The sequence below is a fragment of the Trichosurus vulpecula genome, chromosome 5, assembly GCF_011100635.1.
Source record: "Trichosurus vulpecula isolate mTriVul1 chromosome 5, mTriVul1.pri, whole genome shotgun sequence".
NCBI classification, from domain to species: domain Eukaryota; kingdom Metazoa; phylum Chordata; class Mammalia; order Diprotodontia; family Phalangeridae; genus Trichosurus; species Trichosurus vulpecula.
Genome location: NC_050577.1, coordinates 215,566,793 through 215,589,977, shown reverse-complemented (window position 1 = coordinate 215,589,977; position 23,185 = coordinate 215,566,793). Strand labels below are relative to the sequence as shown.

The following is a 23,185-nucleotide window of genomic DNA, read 5'->3' as shown; positions in this document are numbered from 1 at the left end:
CTTGAACACTAAGAAGCCATTGTTGGGTTATTAATTGGCCTAATTTCAATACTGTTATGTTGCAGAGACTATGGGGGTGGGGTGGGTGGAACAGCTGGTTGGTAGAGCAGTCAGAATATACACATTTATCAATGAAGTTCTCCATGTTATATGGGCATGGTTAGTGTCACCCCAAAACAATCACAATAGTAACATCAAAGATCACTGATCACAGATCACAATAACAGACATAACAATAATGAAAAAGTTTGAAATATTGCAAGAATTACTAAAATGTGACACAGAGATATGATACAAGCACATGATGTTAGAAAAAGGGCATCAATAGACTTACTCAATGCAGGATTACCACAAAATTTCAATTTGTAAAAAAAAATGCAATACCTGGGAAGCACAATAAAGCGAAAGTGCAATAAAACAAGGCATGCCTGTACAAATGCTAGCTACCATTGATAACTTCCAAAATGGTCTTCATGCATCTAGCCTCTCTACTCTCCAATCTATTCTCACAAAGCTACCAAAACAATCTTCTTCAAACACAGGACTAATCCTTCCCTTGCTTAAGAAGCCTCAGGAGTTCCCTATTGCCTCCAGGATAAAATACAAATGGCCTTCACATGTTGGCTCCAGTAAACCTTTCCAGGTTGTGATTACACTTGACCACTGTCATTTATCAGACAGCCAAACTAGCTGATTTCCGTTCCCCAGATGAGATGTAATATTCCATTTTTTGGACCCTCTGCATAGACCCACCTTAGGCCTGAAATACTCTCCTACCTCACTTCAGCCTACTGGAATCCCTAGTTTCATTCAAGGGTCAGTCCAAGTGCCACCTCCTTCGAGAAGCTTTTGCTGATTTCTCGTTAGCAGTCTCTTCCCACCTGCCATTTTAAATTTCCTATATATCCTGCATATGCTTATCTGTGAACGTGTATCTTTCTGGTAACATGTAAGCCCCTGGAGGGCAGGAATGGTCTCATTTTTGTCTTTCATAATCTCTAGCCCCTTGCACAGTACCTGGCACATAAACAGGCCCTTAACAAATGCTTGAGAGGCAGTCTGGCATAGTAGCTAGAGAGCTGGGTTCTGGCCTGGAAGAGCAGGACTGAAGTCCTGCTTCTGTCACGTACTGACTGTGTGGCCTGGGACAAGTCACTTAAACCCAGTGTTCTAGGCAACTTGTGAAGCCTATGACATGAAAGCAGGTGTTGATCTGTGCTGGTACAGAAAGTCTTACCAGGAACTTCCTAAGGCCATGAAGTCACAGGTCTGGTAAAAAACAGAACAAGAAGAAAATAAGCAAAAAACCCCAAAGAAAAGCAAAGCTTGCCAACTGACACTTTAAGCCAACTGTGGCTGGAGTAGGGAGGCCACTGTACAGGGTGTTCCTAAAATCTGGACACATATGCAAAAATGCATATTTTCAAGAAATGAAATGAATGAAATTTTCAACAACATTTTATTTAATTGTAATATTAACAAATAACATCTTCAATATGATTTCCATCATTTGTGATGCAAAGGCTTTTGCAAGATTCACGTGAACTCCATGCAATAACTCCACATTGCCGTCAATTGCCTATGTGTCCAGACTTTAGGAACAGCCTGTGGTATGTAGAGTTGTGGACAACACGATTCTACCAGTCTTCAAGCTGATGTGGGATGACTACTTGTTGGGTTGTTCTAGTGGTGATTTCCTTTTCCATGGGTGTTTGGCTAAAGGGTTGCTGAAATTCCTTCTTACTCTGAAATTCTGTGACCTTAGAGGCCATCTGGTGTGATCCTCTTTTTAAAAATGAGGAGACTTAGGCTCAGAAATGTTAACTGACTGAGATGAGTTTTGAAACTGGCTGGGTCTTCTGACTCTAGAACCAGTCCTTTTTCTCCACGCTATTCTGGGCCTCAGTTTCCTCCTCTGTAAAGAGGGGGCAGGTCTGGATGAGCCAAATGGGACAAGTTAAGTCAACAAGCATTTATTAAGTACCTACTATGTGCCAGGCACTGTGCTAAATACTGGTAATACAAAGGAAGACAAAAATAGTCCTCGCCCTCAAGGCCTCACAATGTAATGGGAGGAACTGTGGACAACAACGTACAACTAAGATATATATATATATATATGTATATATATATATACATATATGTGTGTGTGTGTACACATACATACACACATGTGTATATATGTATATGTACATATATGTATATATATGTATATAAGGGATCACTTGGAGATAACCTCTGGGAAAGACACTAACATGAAAGAGGACTGGATAAGACTTCCTGTAGAAGGTGGAATTTTAGCTGAGATTTGAAGGAAGCCAGGGAAGCCAAGAAGGATCGAGAAAGAGCGTTCCAGGCATGGGGGAGGGTGCCCAGTGAAAATGCCCAAAGTCAGGTAATGTCTGGTGTGAGGAACATGAAACGGAGGCCCATCTCACTGGATAGATTTGGAGGCGAGGAAGCTGTAAGCAGGATAGAATGTATGATGTAGGAATGCAGGAAGGAGCCAGGTGATGAAGGACTTAAAAGGCAGAGGATTTTATATTTGTGCTTGGAGATGAGAGGGTACCACTGGAATTTATTGAATAAATGGTCAGACCTGTGCTTTAGGAAGATCACTTTGAGAGCTGAATGGAGGATGGAATCGAGTGGGGAGAGACTTGAGGCAGAGAGACTAACTAGCAGGGTATTTGAATAGTCCAGGAGGGAGGTGATGAGGACCTCCACCAGGGTGGTGGAAGTATCCAAGAAGGGTGTGTAGCTCCATAGGACTAGAGGACTGATTGGCTTTGGGGGATGAGGAGTGAAGAATTAAGGATGATGCCTAGGTTTGGAGGGAGTGATGCTATTGACAAAAACAGGGCCCTTGAGAAGGCCCGGGGAAGAGATGAATTCCGTTTTGGACAGGCTGAGTTTAAGATGTCTACAGGACGTCCAGCTCCAGATGTCCACCAGACATCTGGAGCTGTGAGTCTGGAGAACAAGAGGGAAGGGAGAGCTGCATACATTTGCGAGTGATCAGCACAGAGATGGTGATTCAATCCACGGGAGCCGATGACATCACCGTGGGAACAGTGCAGAGAAGAGGGGGTACCCATGCCACCGGGGACCCCCGATGCTCCAGGGCAGGGCCGAGGAACGGTGGGAGAGAGAAAGCTGAGTCGTGGGATAGGAGGATGCGGGAGAAGAGGGTCGCGGTCTGGACCCAAGGCTGCGGGGCCCGGGGAGGATAAGGACGGAGAAAAGACCCTCGGAGGGGCTTTTAAAGGCAGGACCGCGGATCTGGATCCGAAAGGGTTTTCCAAGGTCTTCCAGTCCAACGCCCTCATTTTACGGAAGAGGAAACTGAGGCCTGGAGAGACACCTTCTAGTCCAGCCCCTCCCCCATTTTAGACATGAGGACGCTGAGATGCTGGGAGGGGGGGGTGTGATCTGCTCCGGGCCTCAGTTTCTCCTCTGTAGTAGGAGGGGAGGGCCTGGATGGGCCCCTCCTGCGGGTGCTCCACAAGGATGGGGTTGGGGATGGATGGACGGACGGACGGGGGCGCCGGGGTCCCCTCACTTACCAGGCCAAGGCCAGGCTGGTCCCGAGGGAGAGCAGGCACAGCACGGTCCGCGGGTCCGCCCAGCCGCCGCCGCCTCCGCCGCCTCCACCTCCCGCTCCCCGGGCCGGCTCCGGGGGCTGCCCGGGCTCGCCTCGTCGGCCCGGCTCCGGGGGCGCCCCCTTGACGCCCGCCTTCTTGCGATGCTTCGCCTCGGACATGTCCGTGGGCCCTGGGGGGGGACACGGGCAGCCGCTGACCGTGACGAGGCCGGGGTGGGGGGCGGGCATCGCAGCCTCCCCCGCCCGGGCCCCCGAGGGCTTCCCCGCCCGCTTCTTTACCTTAGAGCATCCGTCTGTCAGTCTGTCCGTCAGTCAGTCTGTCAGTCTGTCCGTCTGTCCGTCTGTCAGGGCGTCCGCAGCCGCCGGCAGCGCCGCTCCTCCTTCTTTGCCGGGAGCCTGGGGGGCGGGGCCGCTCGCGCCCACTCTGGGCGCGTCCCCGCCGCGCGCGCTCCACCCGCGGACCCGCCCCGCCCCTTCCCTCCTGGCTTTCTGGTCCTCCAGAAGACAGCCAAATGCGGAGCGTGCGCGGGCCCAGAGCTCTAGGCCCCGCCCCCCACTCCTTCCCCACCCCCCCACCCCCCAACCTCAGAGGCAAGCCCGGGTTTGGTTGCGCGCGCAGCCCTGGGCAGCCCGGGCAAGCCGAGCCTTGCATTGAGGGTTCTGAAAGCTGGAACGTGAGAGCGAGACTGAGGCAGCCCCCGAGGTGCGCGCGCAGCCCGGACAGCCTGAACAATTACTACGTGGGCTGTGGAGGCCCGGGCGCGAGCGCCACACGTCTCTGAGAAGCAAGCCCCTGTTTGGTTGCGCGCGCAGCCTGGGAGGCCTTCAGCGAGTCGGTCTGGGCTGGCGCTCGCGAGCGCGCGCTTGCCTCGTCCCGCCGCTTCTCTCGGCCTCGGGGCGGAGCGTGGAGGGCTGCTTGTTGGCCCGGCCTCCTCTCCTCCCTCCCGGCTGTAGCCGCGGCCGTGTGCCTCAGGCGGAGAAGGAGCCGGGCGCGCTGCTGCGGCGGGAGCCTCGCCCTGGTCCTCCAAGGTGGGGGGGAGGAGGAAGTCACTGTAAAGGCTCAGACTCGGCCTCGGCCCCGCCCCCCCGCAGCCCGGGGCAGGACCCCGGCCCCCGCCGCTCCTTTCCCTCAGTCTGCGGCTCCGGCTCCGAAGGCTGGCACCGGACCGAGCCTGCGGCCGCCCCGGAAGAAGCTGTGTCTCGTCCCGGACCGAGCACCTGCCGGCGGCCTGCGGACAACGGACGGCCCCTCCCGGGAAAGGTTTGTGCTGAGCGGCTGCGCATCCCCGCGCTGCTCCAGCTGCGAGGGACCGGGGCGATCCGTCAGTCACTCAACAAACCTGAGTGCCTGCTGTGTGCCAGGCACCGCGCTGGGCGCCGGGGGTGACAGAGCCAAGAAAAGGAAACAGGCCCTGCCATCAGGGAGCTCACCGTCTATGGGGGGACACTGTATGTAATGTCTCAAATGAGTTAAAAGGAAAGCGCTTTGCAAACTTGAAAAATGCTGTGTAGATGTTGCTTATGTGTATGTATTGTCCATATCTGTATCTATCCGTATATACATATGTGCATACATAATATACAGAATGCAGATACATAAATTTGTTTCTCTCTGTCTATACATACACATAAACCCGCATATCCTTTTCTACCTGTACAGAACACAGGGAATCGCAGGGGGGAGGGCACCAGCGTTTGGGGGTGTAGATCAGACCTTGGAGGTTCGACATTTCTTGAATTTTTGAGCATGGTACATAGTAGGCACCCTCAGCAAATGTTCCTTGATTGGAATTGAAACTGATCTCACTTCCTCCTTTTACAGACAAGGAAATGCTCTCTTAATTTCTAGTGAGTTATTGCCCAGCACTGACTTGAGTGTCAGAGCCCAGCTGTCTTCACTTCGCATAGGTGGCATGTTCTGGCTTGTACCTAAGTGACAAAACTTGGTTTTTGGCAAGAAGACTTTTTTTTTATCTCTAGGGGACAATTTTTCAGCGTGAAAATGTTTCATTTTGTTGTTTGCTCCAAAATCTCCGACTTCAGTCTAGTTATTTCATTCCAGCATTTATGGATTCTGTCTGTACGTTGAGAAGCCGGATGTAGTCCCTGGCCAAGGAAGTTTGGAAAATGCTGGCCCTGGCCATGTCACTTTTGCTGTTGCCTTAGGCTTGTACAGTCTCAGCAGTATGTGTAAATGAGGGAGACGAGGACATGGTCCTCCGAAGACCAAGGGCTAACCCAACAAGGACCTGTAAATGAGGGAGAGAGGGAAGGGGAGGGAAGGGGGGGATGTGATCATAGGGGAAACTCCTTTCACTGTGCAGGTCCACAGCTTTTACTTCCTAAGTTAAATTCAAATTAGACAGATAATGACTCATTTATGTGTCATTTTAAGAAGAAGCTAGGTGATTCAGTGCAGGGGTTGTACTTGGAGTAAGAAAATTATTGTTTAGACATTTTTTTCATTTGTGTCTGACTTTTCTTTTCCCATGTGTTGTGACCCCATCTGGGGTTTTCTTGTCCAAAATACTGAAGTGTTTGCCAGCTTATTTTACAGATGAAACTGAGGCAAATTAGGTTAAGTGACATGTCCAGGGTCATACAGCTAGCAAGTGTCTGAGGCCAGATTTGAACCTGGGAATATAGTCTTCTTGACTTCAGGCCTGGCAGTCTATCCACTGTACCACACAGCTACCCCAGTTATACTCTATCTTTTATTATTGTAATTTGTGTATACATATCATACCTTGTACTAGGGTACTAGAGTAAAAAAGTAAAAAAGACCTCAGACACTTGCTAGGGCTGTGTGAGTGTGGAGAAAGAGAGAGAGAGAGAGACAGAGACAGAGACAGACAGACAGACACAAACCGACCAACTTGGGCAAGTCACTTTGCCTATTTCAGACTCAAATTTCCTCATCTGTCTAGTGGGGATAATAGTGATGATAGCACCTAGTTCGCAAGATTATTATAGTGAGGATCACTTTACAAAACTTAAGGCACTTTATAAATGTAAGGTGTAATTATTATGGCAAAGACCTTTCCACAGAGCACTGCTGTGATGTAGATAAATAAGCATAAATATTATTGTCCCCCATCTCACAGTTGAAGAAACTGAGACTCTGAATAGTTCTGTGACTTGCCTAGATCACACAGCTAGTGTTAGCTAGGATTTAAAACGGGTTTTTCCCGATTCCCAAACCGATGATCTTTCCATTACATCATGCTGCCTCTCTGAAATATTAAAATATTTAACAGAATTTCAGAAGCTCCTAAAACTCTTCACCTCCAGGCATGGTTTTTCCTCCTGTTTTCACAAAAGAAGCTTTGGTTCATTCCAGCCGTCTGCATTTGTGAACATTGACAAATGCAGACAAATGGTCATGCTTCTATTTTGGGCCCCCCCCTCATTTGGTGATATTTATTTTAAACGTAGTCATTTGTTAATAGCCATTTTAGAATCTTGCTGCAATGAACTTGGTGGGAAACTGTGATTGACTTAGAAGCACGAGCTTTTACTAACATTAAATATCTTACTTAAGGCTTTGAAACATTCATGTTTGTTGTTGGCTCTAAGGAATTTGGAAAGCAGATTGTGGAAGCCTGATTTTTACTGTACCTTGCTTTGCCCTGAATCCAAGGGATGACATCAGAGAGTGTACGTGTGTGGGGGAAGGGTTTCCTTTCCTCTTGTTTTGTCTTGCTTAGTAGCCCAGCTGGGAATGCTGAGCACATGAGAAAGGTTTCCCTAACACAGACAAAGAGCTGGTGATGGGGATTTCCACCTTATTAATGGCCCAGACAGTTCTAAAAGCCATTTTTAATTTTCCAGATGGAAGAAACTAGCTGGGGTGGGACTGCCCTGGGACTTCAGCTTTTTGGTGTCTTGATTACAGCTCATGTTTGTTCGTCCTGAAGAGGAAGATCAGCTTGGAGGAGGATGGATGCCAAAGCTCGGAACTGTTTGCTCCAGCACAAGGAAGCCCTGGAAAGAGACATCAAGACTTCCTACCTCATGGATCACTTGATTTCTGATCAGGTTCTTAGTTTATCAGAGGAGGAGAAAATAAGAAATCAGGTACATCTCCTTCTCCCCTCCCCTGTGGCACCCTTCCCCCTAATGCTGGAAGGACTAGGTGTGTTAGTTGATGCAAGAGTTTTAACATTTTTTTTTTATAATTTACCAGAGTTTCTCCTATCTGCCCAGATGCAGTTTGGATTTTAAATATAAATAATTATAAGCAGATATTGCAATTTTATTTTGAAATAAAGTTTTCATCTTGTCTCTATTTTCTTTTTTTATGTATAAAAAATGTACTGTGTCAATGATGCAGCCTAGTTCTTCAAGGTATTAATAAATTTTGGTCCTTCTGTTAGCTATACTCTGAAGCAGGAGTTCTTAATATAGGGTCTTACATACTCCCAACAGGTCTGTGGATGGATTTTGGAATGGGTGTGTCTATGAAGTTGGATGTAAAAAAATTATGGTTTTATTTTCACAACCTTTAACTGAAATTTAACCTTTAATTATTTTAAAATATTATTCAGAAATGGAGTCCCTAGACTTTATCAGACTACCAAAGGGGACCATGACAGAAAAAAGGTTAAGAGCTCCTGTTCTAAGGCTACTTGTGTTGCCTTAGAAGTTATCAGTATTTATCTTGGGTACTTGCTTATGGGAGAAAAAAGTTCTTATCATATATACTAAATTTCCTTTTGTTTTTTTTCTTTTTAGCCTACCCAAAAGAAGAGAGCATCTATGCTAATTAGGGTGTTACTTGCAAAAGATAATAACTCATACATATCTTTCTACAATGCTCTTCTACATGAAGGCTACAAGGATTTGGCTTTCCTTCTCCAAGATGGTATTCCTCTTGCTTCATATAATGGAAAGGATTCTGTGGATGGAGTGACTTCATATGGTCAGTATCTGATCTAGCCCATGTTCTGTCGAGAAATACTAAAATGCTAAATTTTATCTTATAGGATCCAAAGATTACAGGATTAGAGCTAAGAAGGACCTTATGAGCCATTAAGCCCAGCCTCTTCATTAACAGAGTTGTGACCTTTAAAAGGTTTCTGAATAATGTAATCATTTTATTAATAATGCTAGCATCTGTATTACTAAAAGGCTAGTCACTTGACCATCTCTCTCTTAGACCAAAGACAATCATGGGGTCAGGGCTAAGGCTTATATGTCCATTGGACAAGAAGTGTGTTCCTGAGAGTAACAATCAACTCTGGTTAACAGTTAATGAATGAATATTACAATGAGGGGCCTAACCTATTCAAAAGAACTTTGTGTCATTTACTTTTAAGTTATACCCCCTTCTCCCCTCAACTTGGGCAATCTTTTCAAAGAATTTATCTCTTCCAAAACTGAGTAGAGCATAATGGCTTCCTCACCTGGATGGGGTCTGAAAGTTAGTCCAGTCACATTATCAGTAATGTCTTTCAAGAGATTAAACTTTTGAAATCAGGACCTTAGAAAAAGGGGGTACTCTGGATCTCCCCAAATCATTGCTTATTAATAATTATTTCTCTCAGTCAGGATTTGAACGCAGGTCCTTGTACTTAAAATACAGCACATTTTTTTTATTGTGTTATCCTGCCTTCCCATTAGGAAGGCCCACCCAAGGAAGTAGTTGGTCAGTTCTCTTTAGAAATGAAGGTCTAGGATAGAATTCTTTTCCACTTAGTTTTTAAAATCATATTGATTCTGCTCATTGTAGTTTGGTCTTGGTCATTCTCGGTTTGTTTTTACATTTTCTATTAGTATCATCTTGGTTGTGCTCTCAAGTCCTCCTCTTAACACCCCATCCTTGTGGTGGTCCTTGAAGGCCATGCCAACGAGCAGGCCTTGTGTTGGACAAGAGCAAAGGTAGTGGGCTAGTGATGGACTGACTGCCGGGGGACCAGCCAGGATGCTGTGAAGAGGCCCATGGCCACTAGCACTAGATTATAAGATTAAAGAGGTTGACCCAGAAGGGCCCTTCGAGGTCATCAAGCCCAACTCCCTTATTTAACAAACAGATGGAGAAGCTGAGCCCCAGAAGAGTGAGGTGACTTGCCCAAGCCCCCTGGGAGTCAGGGACAGAGCGAGGGCCAGTTTGGGGCTACGGTGATGCCTGGAGATTGTCCTTTAAGTCAGAGGGTCAGTTGGAAGTGACTTCAGAAGGGCCTGAGTCCTCCTTTTATTACAGTTAAGGAACCTGAGTTGCCAAGCAGGGAAGTGACTCTAGGGTTGTAAAGGACATTAGAGGCCACCGAGTCCACTCTGAAGAATTAGAGACCTAGAGAGGGAAAGTGAGGCAGAATTTGAACTCAAATCCTCGGCCCAAATCTAACACATAAAGAACCATCATCTTTGGTTAAATTCCTCCTTATGCCCGGCCCTGAGGATTGGCTTGTTGCCTTCCCATGATAAAATTATATTGTGTGCATTTCAAAGAAAGCTATGGGGCTTAGTCAAAGCCCTTTCAGTTGGCAGGGAGATGAATAGGATAACGGGATGTGACAATTTTACAACTGTTTGTTAGTCAGCTAATAACACAAAGACCAGGAACTTGGGCTTGTTGCTCAGGCTCCTTGAGGTCACCGAACCTGTTTCCTTGTGGGATGATTTCAGTTGTAAGAGACGTTACTTTGCAGCAGTTGTATTGTTTATCTTGGTGCCACAGCTTTCCTCATTTTGGTTTTGTAATTGGTGTATAGGACAGATACTCTCACACTGCTGCTGCTTGGAGCCCTGCATTCCCAAAGCAGGTTCTAGCACCCTCACGTTCTCCCTTTCAGGCTTCATTATCTGAGAGAGGACGACTCAGGCGAGGTAGCTTGGAGGAATAGGGGAGTGGAGGGCAGATACTGCCAGGGCAAATGAGGGCGCTTCCTTGGCCTTCACTGAGGGGAGTGTGCTGTTGCTTTTCTTCTGAGTAACTTCGATTAGCCACCAGCTCATTTTCTTCCTCCTTTGGGTGTTGGGCTGGAAGCCTCCACATTGTTCCCTCTGTCCACTCACTTGTAAGAAATCAGGGCTGATTTGGGCCTGGATCTTTATTATAAGTTGGCAGGAATTCAGGCAGCTTGAGAGTGGCCATCTCCAGTTAACAGCCATTAAGTGAAAGGATGCCTGGGACCGTTCCCTTTCTTAAGTCTCCAGTCTTTACGTTTCAGATTTAGACTGCTTTAGCAATTGTTAAGAGGTATATGGCCTTACCTTATCTTCTCTTCTCCATCTTTGTTCCTTTATCCTGAACTGCCTTCTTTCTTCACAGAGACCTTTCTTGTTGTTTTTTCACTATTCATTTACTGCTTTCTTCATCTGGGCTTTTTCAAATGCTTTCTCCTGCTTCGATTTCTGGCTAAACCACATTTCTTGGGCAAAGCCTCTGAAGTTTTCATCCAACTCTATGAGCAGAGAGACCAAGAAACTTATAGGACAAATTAAAAAATGTAAAGTCATGGCTAATAATTGGACTTTGAAGTTTGTCCATATTCGCTAACTTTCTTTTAGATTTATGTTTCAATTTTTTTTACTTAAAATTTAAATGGATATCTTTTGTTTTTATGTTCCTTTTGCTTCCATATACATTTATTATCCCCTTCCTACCAACTTTAAGGCTATTCCTTGTAACAGACAAGAAAAAAAAAGAAGAGGAAACAGTTCATCAAAAGTAACTAGCACAGTATCTATAGTATTTCATACCCACAGACCCTCACCTGTCCAGTAAAGGAAAGGAAATGAATTTTATCTCATCTTTGAGAGCCTGATTGGTCATAATTAAACAGTATTAAATTTTTCAGTTATTTACATACACTGTTATAGTCATTATATACATGGTTTCCTTGTTCTGATTTCTTTACTCCATATCACATCATGTAAGTCTTCCCTTGTTTCCATAGCATCTTTTATTATGGTGCAGTAATGCTCCATTATATTCATGTGTCATATTTTGTTTAGCCATTTCCCAATCAATAGGCATCAACTTTTTCTTCAGTTCTTTATTACCACCAATACTTTGGTGGTAATAATACTTTAGTGTCTGTGGGATCTTTTGTCTTTGATCTCCTTGAAAAATATACCTAGTAGTAGGATCTCTGGATCAGAGGGTATGGTCAATTTTGTGACTTTTTTTGCCACCAGTAGTAGGATTTCTGGATCAGAGGGTATGGTCAATTTAGTCACTTTTATATTTTTTTTGCCAAATTCCAAATTATTTTCCAGAATGGTTGGACCAGTCCACAGCTCTAGCAATAGCATATTCATCTTTTGTGGAATTGGATGGAGACCTGTGTATGGTGTTAAAAATACGAGCCATTCTAGGCTGATTTAGTGGCATTCCCCGAGTGACCTTTTGTATGTTTTATGTTTGTTCTCATCATTTTGGGTTTCAGTGAAGACAGTGCTGTGTGAAGGTGGTGTACCACAGAGGCCTGTTGTATTTGTGACCAGGGAGAAGCTGGTGAACTCGATCCAGGAAAAGCTTTATAAACTCAAAGGTGAACCTGGATGGGTCACAGTCTATGGAATGGCAGGCTGTGGGAAATCTGTCCTAGCCGCAGAAGCTGTCCGGGACCACAGCCTCTTAAAAAGTAAGTGCTCAAAAACTGAGAGTGGTGGCTAATAATGTACTTTTCATGAATGATTACTTCGAAATTATACAATTTGGGGAGGACTGGCTGACAGATTTGATCAGGTCACTGTGAGCTGTAGTTCCCAGAATATTGGGTTGAGAAGTAACTTAGAAGTCATTTAGTCGAGGGGTCTTGAACCTGTGAGATTTTTATTCCATGTTATGTTACAAGAGGCAGGGTACTGTGGTGGGTAGAAGTCATAGCCTTATTATTTTTATTCAGAGTTTAACAAAACTGAATAAAATGAATGTTTTCATATGCTTAGTATAATAGAAAAAGAGGATTTTACATGAAGCTACAGTTCTCTCTGAAGTATAACTTTTAATATAATTTATATATACACACATGCATACACATATGGATATATGTGTATGTATACACACATATACATATATCTTTATCTGTAGCAATATAAATTTGTATATATGTATAGAAATAAAAATAAGGTTACCCCATAATTTTCAAACACATCCTGCTTGTTTCTGATTCCTTATGGCTTTCCTTCTGTTTTCTTCTATGCATTTTAAAAAAGTGCTTCAGTGACAGTCTTTTATTTTTCTTTCTTTTTTTTTGAGGGGGGAGGCTCTGTTTACTCTTTCTCCCCAACTCATGGCTAAAAAGAAAAACAAAAACTTTGTAACAAGTATGCATAGTCAAGTAAAACAGATTCCCACGTTGGCTATGTCCAAAAATGTTTATCTTATCCTCATCTATGAGCACTTCATCTCTCTTAGGAGGTGGTAGATAGCATGGTCCTAGAATCATTGCATTGATCTAGGTTCTTGTGTCTTTCAAGGTAATTTTTCTTTACAGTATTCTCCAGGTTCTACTCACTTCACTATCCATTAGTTCGTATAAGTCTTAAACTTCTCCTTTTGTAATTTCTTATCATGCAATAAAAAATATTACATTTACCTCTCATAATTTGTTCAGCTGTTTCCCACTTGATGGATACCCCCCTTAGTTCCTAGTTCTTTGTTCTAACAGAAAGAGCTGCCATAAATATTTATTCACATGAGTCCTTTTCCTTTTTCTTTGATCTCTCTAGGGGTATAGGCCTAGTAGTGATATCACGGAGTCAGAGGGTAAACACAGTTTTGTGACTTTGAACATAGTTCCAACATGATTTCCAGGATGGCTGCGCTAATTCACAGCTCCACCCGTAGTACATTCTGGTGGCTAGGCAACTCTTTTAAGATGATTAAATTATGGACAACTGCAGACTTGCATCTGGGGAGAGAGTTTCCACGTTGGAATTTCATATATCCCTGAGATTATAGTTAGTTCTCAGTTCCTATTCTTCCCCTATTCCCACTTTACCTGGTATTTATCTCATGTCTATTTTGTTTATTCTTTTTTGTGTACACTTTTTCTCTTGGATAGAATATAAGCTTCTCGGGGTAGAGAATATTTCTTTTTGTCCAAGTGCCTAGCAAAATTTCTGGCACATAGTAGGCTCTTAACAAATGCTTATTGATTGATCAAGATTGATCCAGTCTGTTTTACAGATGAGAAAACTGAGACCCAGAGAAAGGGAGTAATTTGCTCAAAGAAAGTCACACAAGTAGTAAATGGCAGTACCAGGACTTAAATCCAGGTTCTCTGATACCAAAGTTAGTGTTTGCTATTCAAGGACACATCCTTCTGAAGGAAGGCATTTTCTTTTTTGGAGGAAGAAGGGGAAAATGGCTTGTAAGCAGTGGTCTGGTATCTACTTCAGAAGTTGATTATTTTTAGTTTCTTAAAATTAATTTGTAAAATTTTGAGTTCCAGATTTTCTCCCTTTCTCCTCTCCTCCACCCATTGAGAAGGAAATATAATACACATTATACATATGAAGTTGTGCAAAGCGTATTTTTCACATTAGCCATGTTGCGAAAGAAAAAAAAGCAAGAAAAAAAATCAGGAAACAATATACTTCTATTAGCACTCTTTGCAGTTGCATTGCAACTCATGGATAGCAAATTCATTAGTTTTCTCTCTGCAGGTGGATAATATTTTTTATCATGGGTTCTTTGGAATTGTCTTGGATCATTGTTTTGATTAGCGTAGCAGAGTCTTTCACAGTTTATCTCCCTTAAAATATTGCCGTTACTGTGTACAGTGTTCTCTTGGTTCTGCTCACTTCACTTTGTATCATTTCATATAAGTCTTCTCAGGCTTTTCTGAAACCATCTTGCTCATTATTTCTTATAACACAATACTATACTGTCACAGTCATATACCACAACTTGTTCAACCATTCTCCAGTGGATGGGCAATCTCCCAGTTTCATTTCTTTGTCACAGCGAAAAGAGTTGCTATAAAATAGCTTTTGTACTTATGGGTCCTTTTCTTTGATCTCTTTGGGACACAGAGCTAGTAATGGTATTAGAAGTCGATTCTTGAGTTTCGGTGACACCACGATACTTGTGATTTTCTGGATGGCTTTTCTGTGATCTAGGTGTGGAAGAGAGATTGCACTATACTATGAGGTGGAGCTTTGCAGCCAGTGTTAGCTGGTGAGCTCCTGGTCACCACATCTACAAACCTTTTGTTTTCAGTCCTCAGCCTCCCATGACCCTTACTGCTTTTGATACAAATGCCCATCTGCTCCCTTGGGGTTAGGGGCCTGCTCCCTCCTTCCCCACTCCCAGGGCCTCAGACTCTTCATAGCTCTTCTGCTCAGTCCTCATCTACTTCTGTACTGAATATGTGTATTCCTCCTGGGTCGTTCTTAGCTTTTATCTTTTTCCTTTGTAAATTCTTTTGGCAGCTCCATATACTAAACAGTGACTAAGGGGAGACCAAATTATGGGCAAAATGACTGTTTATTTAGAAAATAACTTCAGTAAAACAGCAGGGTAAAAAATGAGCCCACACAAATCCTCAACTTGTCTATATATTACTAACACAACCCAGAAGGAAGAGATAAAAAAATTCCATTTAAAATAACTGCAGCATATATGAACTATATGGGAGTCAGTCTGAGAGAGAACATGGCATAGTGGGAAGATCATTCACTGGCTTTTTGGAGGCTGGCAACCTAGGTTCAGTGTCAGCCTCTCATGCTTGTTCCATTGGGATTTGAGGAAAATAACTTCTTTGGGCCATGTTTTCTTCAGCTATAAAATGAAGGGGTTGAACTTGGCTTTTGAGGCCCCTTCTAGATCTCAGTCTGTATCCTGTCATCAGGGAGTCGACCCAAGAAAGGCAGTGTGGTGCTCTGGAAAGAGCTGAATCTGGCATTGAGATCTTGGGTTCAGACTCTAGTTCTGCCATGTACTTTGGGTGAGACTGCAGGCAAGTCTCTGACTTTCTGTGGCCCTCAGGTGCCTCATCTGTAAAATAAGGGGCTTGTATTACCAGGCCTCTAAAACCCATTCTAGGGTTAAATCCCTAGGGTTCAATCTAGGGTTAAAGCCCTAGGATTCAGGACCTGGATGAATGCTGCTGTGACCTTATTTATTTCCATGCAGTCAGTATATCTGATTTCCAAATCTCAATCTCTAGCCCTGACCTTCCTTAGATTGACAGAAAGAAAGATACATACAAGCACACATACAGGCAGCATTTATTAAGTGCCTACTTTGTGCAGTGTCTGTGTGATATTGGGAATGCAAATGTAAGCAAAAATAAAGATGGTCCCTGCCCTCAAGAAACTGACATTCTAGTGGGGAACTACACATAAAAGGAATCTGAGAAGGGGAGTGTGGCAAGGTTCAGAAGTACTCAGAAAAGTACTTGGGCCAGTGGTGGGCTGGAACTCCACACCTGATCCTGTACCTGGCTTCACAGCACCACCACCTATATCAGTAGGATCATAGGCTAGTGTTGGAGGCTGTCTAGGCCAACCCCCTCTTTTACAGATAAAGAAGCTGAGGTCCAGGCAGGGGAAGTGATTTCTCAACGTTACCTAGGTAATAAGTATTAGTGTTGGAATTTGAACTCAGGTCCTTGGACTTCAGGCCAAATGTTTTCAATTGCACTGTGCTATTTTTCTATAAAGCCTGTAGTAAGTATTTATTCTGTACCTATGGTTGGGTGCTTGTGATTACTTCTGGAGCTCCAGAATCTGAATCATAGGACATTAGGGCACATGTAGTCCAACCTCCGTTTTACATTTGAGGAAATCAAGACCTAAACGCAGACCAAATGCTCCTTCCAGAACTTTGTACTGCTGGGTTCCCAGGTACTTTTTGTGTATCTGTATTTAGTGTACAGTTTGCGCAGTGCCTTCTGTAGATGGGTAGGTGTTCAAGAAACATTTTTGTTGTTATTTGATTCTAGAAAATTTGGATTAGGTTTAGTAGTATTCTCTTTCCTCTGGCATTAACTAGGTGTGTGAACCTGGGCGATCCAACTGATTTCCTCCTTCCTCCCTTTTCCGTTCTTCCTCTTGAAACTGGTTTTAACATATGGATTATTCTTGGGGACCTTTCAGAGAGGTGCATCTGGCCTTCACAGATTACCCTATTTTCCAGTTTGTATCAAAGTTGAGCCTAAATTCTTAAAGTATAAGATGACTTAGGCTTTGATTTAAAAAAAAATCCTCCATATCTTGTAGTAGCTACAGTCAGTAACAGGCTTATTGAAGGTGTCCAGTTTTAGAATTTCAGAGAAATGAGAGCAGCTCCTTTGCTAAGGAAGATTTCTATCTCTTGAGTTCATTTCTTTCCCCGACTCCCTTCTGGTCCCCAACTAAATCCCACCTTCTCCAGGACATCTTTCCCAATCTCTCTTAGTTCTAATGCCTTCCCTCAGTTGCAGATTTCCTCTTCACCCTGTATATGTCTTTTGTGCAGACTTCTTTGTACACTGTCTCCCTTATTGTAATGTGAACTCCTCAAGGGTAGGGACTGTCTTTTCCCTTTCTATCTCCACCACTTAGCACAGGGTCTGGTGCTGTAAATGCTTGATAAATGGATGCTTCTTTTTGGACAGAGTTCTCACTCTACAATGACCCCACCCCAATAGAGCCCTTCCCTGTGACAAAGAATAACAGTTAAACAAAACAAATAGCACATCAGCCTTGGCTGAGCGTCTGTGCTTCACTTTGTGCTTGTAGTTTACCACCTGTTTGCTCATAAATGGGAGCCATGCTTCACCTTGGTGCTCTGAAGTCAGGATTGGATACTGCATGGGTTGGAGTCTTTTCATTGGTGCTTTTCTTTGTCATTGTGGTCATCATGTAACTTGTTCTGCTGGTTCTGCCGGCTTTGCCTTGCCTCTGTTCATGTAGGTCTTCCAAGTTTCTCGCAATTCTTGGTGTTCCTTCTTATGACACAATGACATGTTATGTGTTCATATACACAGTTTGTTTAGCTATTATCTAATTGATGGAAATCACTTGGCTATTTAAAAAAAAGCACCGCTCACAAATATCTTTGTGACTATTTGGGTTCTTTCCCCTCTGTCTTTGACCTTTTCTGGATCTAGTAGTGATAATCCTGGGTCAAAGCCCACGTGCAGGTTAGTGATTTTTCTGTATTATTCCAAATTGTTTTCCAGACATGGTGAAACCGATCGATAGTTCCTGCTACAGTCTGTTAGCCAGCCTTCTCACTGCAACTCCAGTAGTTACCATTTTGTCTTTGGTATTCATTGCATCATAAGAAGAAACACCAAGTTATTTGAAGCATTTTCCATATAATGGTTACTAATTTGCATTTAGAAGAACATTCTTGCTGATTATATAAATATATGTTTTTTGAGTGAACTTGTGATTTCATTGCTTTTCACTGAATCAGTTCTTTTTCCCTCGGTGAGGGTGGGGCATCCCTGGGCATTCCTCCTGCTTGTCCTCCCTTAGGGTACTCCCACCCCCTCAGATCGGACATTTGGCCATTCCTCATTACGGGCCTCCCAGTGTGTGAAGAGTTGGGTATATATCTCACCTTCCTTTTTGTTTCTAAAATCCGAAGTATGTATACCCTCTAGCGTGGCCTCTGGGTAAAAGAATAACTTCTGTGTGTATGCCAACATCATTTCCTCTTAATTACCAATGTCCTTTTGAATTGTTTTTATGTTTTTTAGTTTAAATTAAGTAAATGTGTTAACCCTTAACAGATTCCTTATATCATGACTTTTGGTCTCTGAGGTTTGTACAAATAATTAACTTTGTTTTTAAAAATTTTATCATTTAAAATGTTTTTCGCATGCCCCTTCCCTTCTTTATTTGGTGAACTCCAGAGGTTCCCTATTCCCTCCAGGACCAAATAGGAACTCTTCTGCGGTTTTTAAAGCCCTTTGTGTTCTGGCACCTTCCTCACTTTATAGTCTTATGCTGTGCTTCCTTCCATATGATCCACTGATCCTGGCGTTCTTGCCCTGGGGCTTTTTGTCCCCTGACCCTTGCCTTTGCCCTGGCTGTCCCTCATGCACTCCCTCCTCCCCTCCACCTCTTGATTTCCTGGCTTCCTTCAGGAGTCAGCTCCATCGCACCCTCTGCAGGAGGCCTTTCCTGAGTCCTCCCACTGCACCTGCTTCTCCCAGAGATTACCTTCCATTTGTATTGGATGTGTCCTATGTGTATGTAGTTATTTGCATGTTGTCTCCCCCGTTAGACTGGGAGCTCCCTGAGGTCAGAGACAACATTTTTTGCCTGCCTTTGTATCCCCAGTCACTGAGCGTAGTGCTTGGCACATAGTATATGCTTAACGAATGCTTGATGACTGACTGTGGTCAGATTGTGTCAGTGATTGGATTTGAATCCAGGCCTCCCTGACTTCTTGTTCAACATGGCATCCTGTACTCCCACAGGCTCATTCTCTCTCTGAAGCATTTATGCTGCCTATATTCTTTCTCATTTAGAGAAGCCATCTCTTCTGGTGTGGTAGAGATAGCCTCCAGCCCATGGGATCACCACAGGATTCATACGCTGTAGCATCTGAGGGCTGTTTGGTGCTTAGTTATTAGGGAAGGGCTTTCACGCCCATCTTTGAGCTGCTTTCTGCCTAGATTCTGAACAGGAGCTACTCCCAGACCTCATCGAGCCAGGCTGGCTCAGCTGTGCTGGAGGGATGGAGGCTGGTGGAGCTTTATGAGCTGAGATTTTGTGGTTATTCTCAGCCTTTAATTTATCTGGCTGCAATTGGGAGTGAGGGGCGAGATCAGCTGCTTCTACTGCCTTGTAGAGACAGTATGAGTAAAGAAAACCACTTAGCTGAGGGAGGGGAGCACAAAGGAATTAGGAGAGGGATGTCCTAGACTAGTTTGGAAGACCCTGAAAGGATGGCTATAAAGCACCTACTATGTGTGGGCACTGTGATAAGCACTCAGAATACAAATACAAAGAATGAGGCAATCCCTCTGCCTGTGAGATTACATAACAGGGGAGACATTGACCAGATATATAAGCATGTATAAAATGAATTTAAAATAGAGAGAAGGTAATTTTTTTGAGCGGAGGGGTTGGGGAGAGGCATTAGCAGCTAAAAAAGTTTTTCCTTTTTTTCCCACTTAGGAAATGGATTTATTTTGTTTCAAGAGAACAAAAGAAACTTTTTTTTTGGTTTGGACTTGTGATTTCAACTGTATAGCTAATTCCTAGGGAGCAAATTCCCTTGCCCGTTCTGATCCTCTGCTCTGCAGTTTCTAGCCTTACGCTCTTGTGCCAAGTGTCTTGGGATGATTTTGGCAGAATTGGATGAAGCTCAGGGGTCCCTTTGCAGAATAATGCAAATTGCATTATTTTAAATTTTAATGGCATGACATATGAATGATTATACAGGGGATCAATTCTATTGAAATACAGTGATCATAATAATTAAAGAAAAAATCCAAATTAGTTCATGGACCCCAGGTTAGGAGATCCTGCCTTAGAGAAGTGCCTGAAGCACTAAGAGATGGAGTAACTGGGACAGGTTCGTGCTTTCTGGGTCAGAGTGTAGGACCTGAACCCAGGTTTTTTTTGTTTTTAATTATTTTTTTTTCAATTAACAAAATTCTGTTTTTTCTACTTCCCACTTCCCTCTTGAGAAAGAACGAAAGACAAAACTTCAGTTGTAAACATGTGTAGTCAGACAAGACAAATTCTCCATGTTGGCCATGTCCAAACCAAACATGCCTCTGAGGCTAAAATGCAGGTCTTGGCTGACTCCACAGCTAGCTCTCCTTCCATGCTGCCAGAGGTGACTGTGCTGAGAGGATGGATACATTCTCACAAATGACCCAACAAAGCCCTGCCCCCCAAAGAATCAAGCAGAATGACCAGATCTTCCATTTGTCCTCCTTTTTCAAAGAAGCAAGGAGGAGATGTGGATCTGGAGCAGGTCTGCTTTTTTGTTCATGCAGCGCTTTAGACTGAAGGCTTCTTCAAGTGTTAATTTAAGCCTCTTGGCTTGGCTTGCTGTCTTTCCCAGGTTGCTTCCCAGGAGGCGTGCATTGGGTCTCCATCGGCAAACAGGACAAATCTGGGCTCCTGATGAAACTCCAGAATCTGTGCACACGGCTGGACCAGGATGGTGCTTTTTCCCAGAGACTCCCGCTGAACCTTGAGGAAGCCAAAGACCGCCTCCATTTCTTAATGCTGCGCAAGTGCCCAGGGTAGAGATCGAGTCTGGGAGCCTCACTCCTGGCTTTTCCTCATCGTTGCTTAGGGTTAAGTGGATTAAAGAGAGCTGGTTTTAGCCCCTGCCTTTGGGTCTTCCGTCTATAAAATGACGGGAGACAGTAGAGTACTTAGAGTGGACCTGAATTTGAATCTTGTCTGTCTTCCTTATGAGCTCTGGCTCATAACCGGGCAAATCAAGTAATCTCTCTGGGCCTCAGTTTTTTCATGTATGAAAGAGTTGGCCTCTGGTCTCTTAAAGCTCTTGATTTATGATTCTGTCTAGAATAGGGATTAAGCCTGGTCAGTTTGTCTCTGGAAAGCAGAACTGGAAACATTGGGTAGAAGTCCTGTTTCAGCTTGGGAGAACTTCCCTCCTGGGTTGTGAGGATTCTCTGTGTATTTGTCTGGCACTTAGCATGGTGCCTGGTATGCAGTAGGTGCTTAATAAGTGCTTATTCCCTCTTTCCCCTTCTCAGCTGTCAGTGTCATTTCCTAATCTGGTGCAGAGCCTGATTTTATCAAATCGTTTTTACTAAAAATACATTTGATTATCCTCATTGAAAAGCAGTTCTCTGGGTGGCTAAAAAGTAGCCCAGGAAGAGAAAAACAAATCAGTACCTCTGGCAAGAAGGTTCCTTGGGATCTCAGTAGTTCCTCCCTGAAGTCTATGGCTAATTGCTAGATGTGAGGTGAAATCTCAGAGTTGTTGATCTGCATTTTCCTTATTATTAGTTTTTTTTTGTTTTTAAAATTTTTATTTATTTTTTAAATTTTGTGAATGGGAATGGGATAAACTCTCCCATATTATTGGTTATTTGAAGCATTTTTCATGTAATGGTTAATAATTTGCATGTAGAAGAACACTCTTGGTGATGATATAAATATATGTTTTTTGACTGAACTTGTGATTTCATTGTTGTGGGGAATCCTAGGTAAGGAAACTCCCTCTGCCAGTATAGAGCAGCATATTTGCCCCCATGGGAAAATTCCCTATGCTTTTAAGCTTTTTTTACATTTTGTCTTTTCCCATTAGAATATAAACTCCATGAGGGCAGGGGCTAGCTCTTTTTGCTTGTGTTAATTTCTCCAGCACTTAACATGGAAGTACACACTAGGAGCTAAATCAATGCTTGTTGCCTGCCTTCCTGTCCTGCAGCTTGTAGTCTTAGATGCCTGGAGCAGTAAGAGGCAAAGGAACTCACCCAGGGTCACACAGCCAGTTTATGCCAGAGGCAGAACTTGAGGCCAGCCCCCCTCCCAGGCTTCTTATAATATAGTCACGTTGCCTCTTAAAGTGAGATCCCCTAAGTGCTCTCAGCAATCCTCAGAGTTTTCCTTCCTGCTCTAGGTCTCTTTTGATCTTGGATGACATTTGGGATTCGTGGGTGCTAAAAGCTTTTGACAGTCACCATCAGATCCTTCTCACGAGCAGAGATAAGAGTGTGACCGACTCGGTGATGGGTAAGCTTCTTTGCTGCTGGCTGCCCAGTGTCTTTACCTTTTGATTCCAGTCATTGAGATGTGCCTTGTGGTTTATTTCTTTTCTCTTACGCTCCCGTTACAGGTCCCAAATATGTCGTCCCTGTGGAGAGTGGCTTAGGAAAAGAGAAAGGATTGGAAATCTTGGCACTCTTTGTTAATATGAAGAAAACAGACCTGCCCGACCAAGCTCATAGTATTGTGAGGGAGTGTAAAGGTAAATTCCTTGGAGGTCAAGCAGATGGATTTGAGGGGTGGGGGCCCTCACTTGCCATTGCTTAGGTCAGCCTGTGAATGTTAATAGTTAATTCCACATTGCCCTCCCCTCCCCACCCTGGATTATTTCAAGGTGCCATTAAGTAATTTAGTCATGAAGTCATTCCTGGTTCAGGGTTTTATTACGTCTTGCCTGCCTGGGATTCCTGCATCTAGCTTCTCCCGTGGAATCTGTCTGATTGCTGTTGTCCAAGCCTATGGCTGACGCTCTCTCTTCTCTGCCCAGAAGCCTCAGGGTGTCCACAGCCACCCCAGATTGGGTAGGAGGAGCTCCTCTGGCTCAGACCTGCAGAGACAGCCTGGGATCATGGAAGGATATTGCCTTGTGCTCTTTCTGCCCTTGTGGGCTGGGCCTGAGTGTCATCTGCTGTAAAATGACAGCATTGGACTAGATGCCCTCTGGGAGTCCTTTGAAATTGAGATTGATGGCCCTGTGAGAAGGCTGACAGGGTAGAACAGTGCTAGGTTGTGGTAGGCCTTGAATTCCAGGCAGAAGGGTTCAGCCTTATTTTTTATTTTTTAGTGTGGGCAAGGGAACCACTAAAGATTTTTGAGCGGAGGAGTGACTTGACCAGAGAAATGCATAGTAAGGTTTTTCTAGAAATGAGATAAAGGATGGATTGGAGGGCAGGAAGAGAATGGAGGTTGCAGGCCTTTTAT

General features: G+C 43.9%; 2 protein-coding genes across 5 annotated transcripts in view; one reads left to right on the top strand and one right to left on the bottom strand.

Annotated features, from left to right (window-relative positions):
* Window positions 1–3,988, bottom strand: part of LOC118850375 (IKBKB interacting protein) — a 29,777-nt gene extending 25,789 nt beyond the window's left edge. For 2 of the 3 annotated variants that reach the window (XM_036759726.1, XM_036759724.1), the window contains exon 1: window positions 3,567–3,988. In XM_036759726.1, coding sequence (XP_036615621.1) covers window positions 3,567–3,832 — 266 coding nt within the window. In that variant the 5' untranslated portion in view covers window positions 3,833–3,988. The remainder of the gene's footprint in view (window positions 1–3,566) is intronic. The other variant, XM_036759725.1, reaches the window with a different exon arrangement.
* A 781-nt stretch (window positions 3,989–4,769) lies between these two features.
* APAF1 (apoptotic peptidase activating factor 1) overlaps window positions 4,770–23,185 on the top strand; it is an 88,510-nt gene continuing 70,094 nt past the window's right edge. For both annotated transcript variants that reach the window (XM_036761987.1, XM_036761988.1), the window contains exons 1-7: window positions 4,770–4,865; window positions 7,500–7,681; window positions 8,339–8,525; window positions 11,998–12,195; window positions 20,580–20,763; window positions 22,119–22,231; window positions 22,335–22,466. In XM_036761987.1, the coding sequence (XP_036617882.1) occupies window positions 7,544–7,681; window positions 8,339–8,525; window positions 11,998–12,195; window positions 20,580–20,763; window positions 22,119–22,231; window positions 22,335–22,466 (952 nt within the window). In that variant the 5' untranslated portion in view covers window positions 4,770–4,865; window positions 7,500–7,543. The remainder of the gene's footprint in view (window positions 4,866–7,499; window positions 7,682–8,338; window positions 8,526–11,997; window positions 12,196–20,579; window positions 20,764–22,118; window positions 22,232–22,334; window positions 22,467–23,185) is intronic.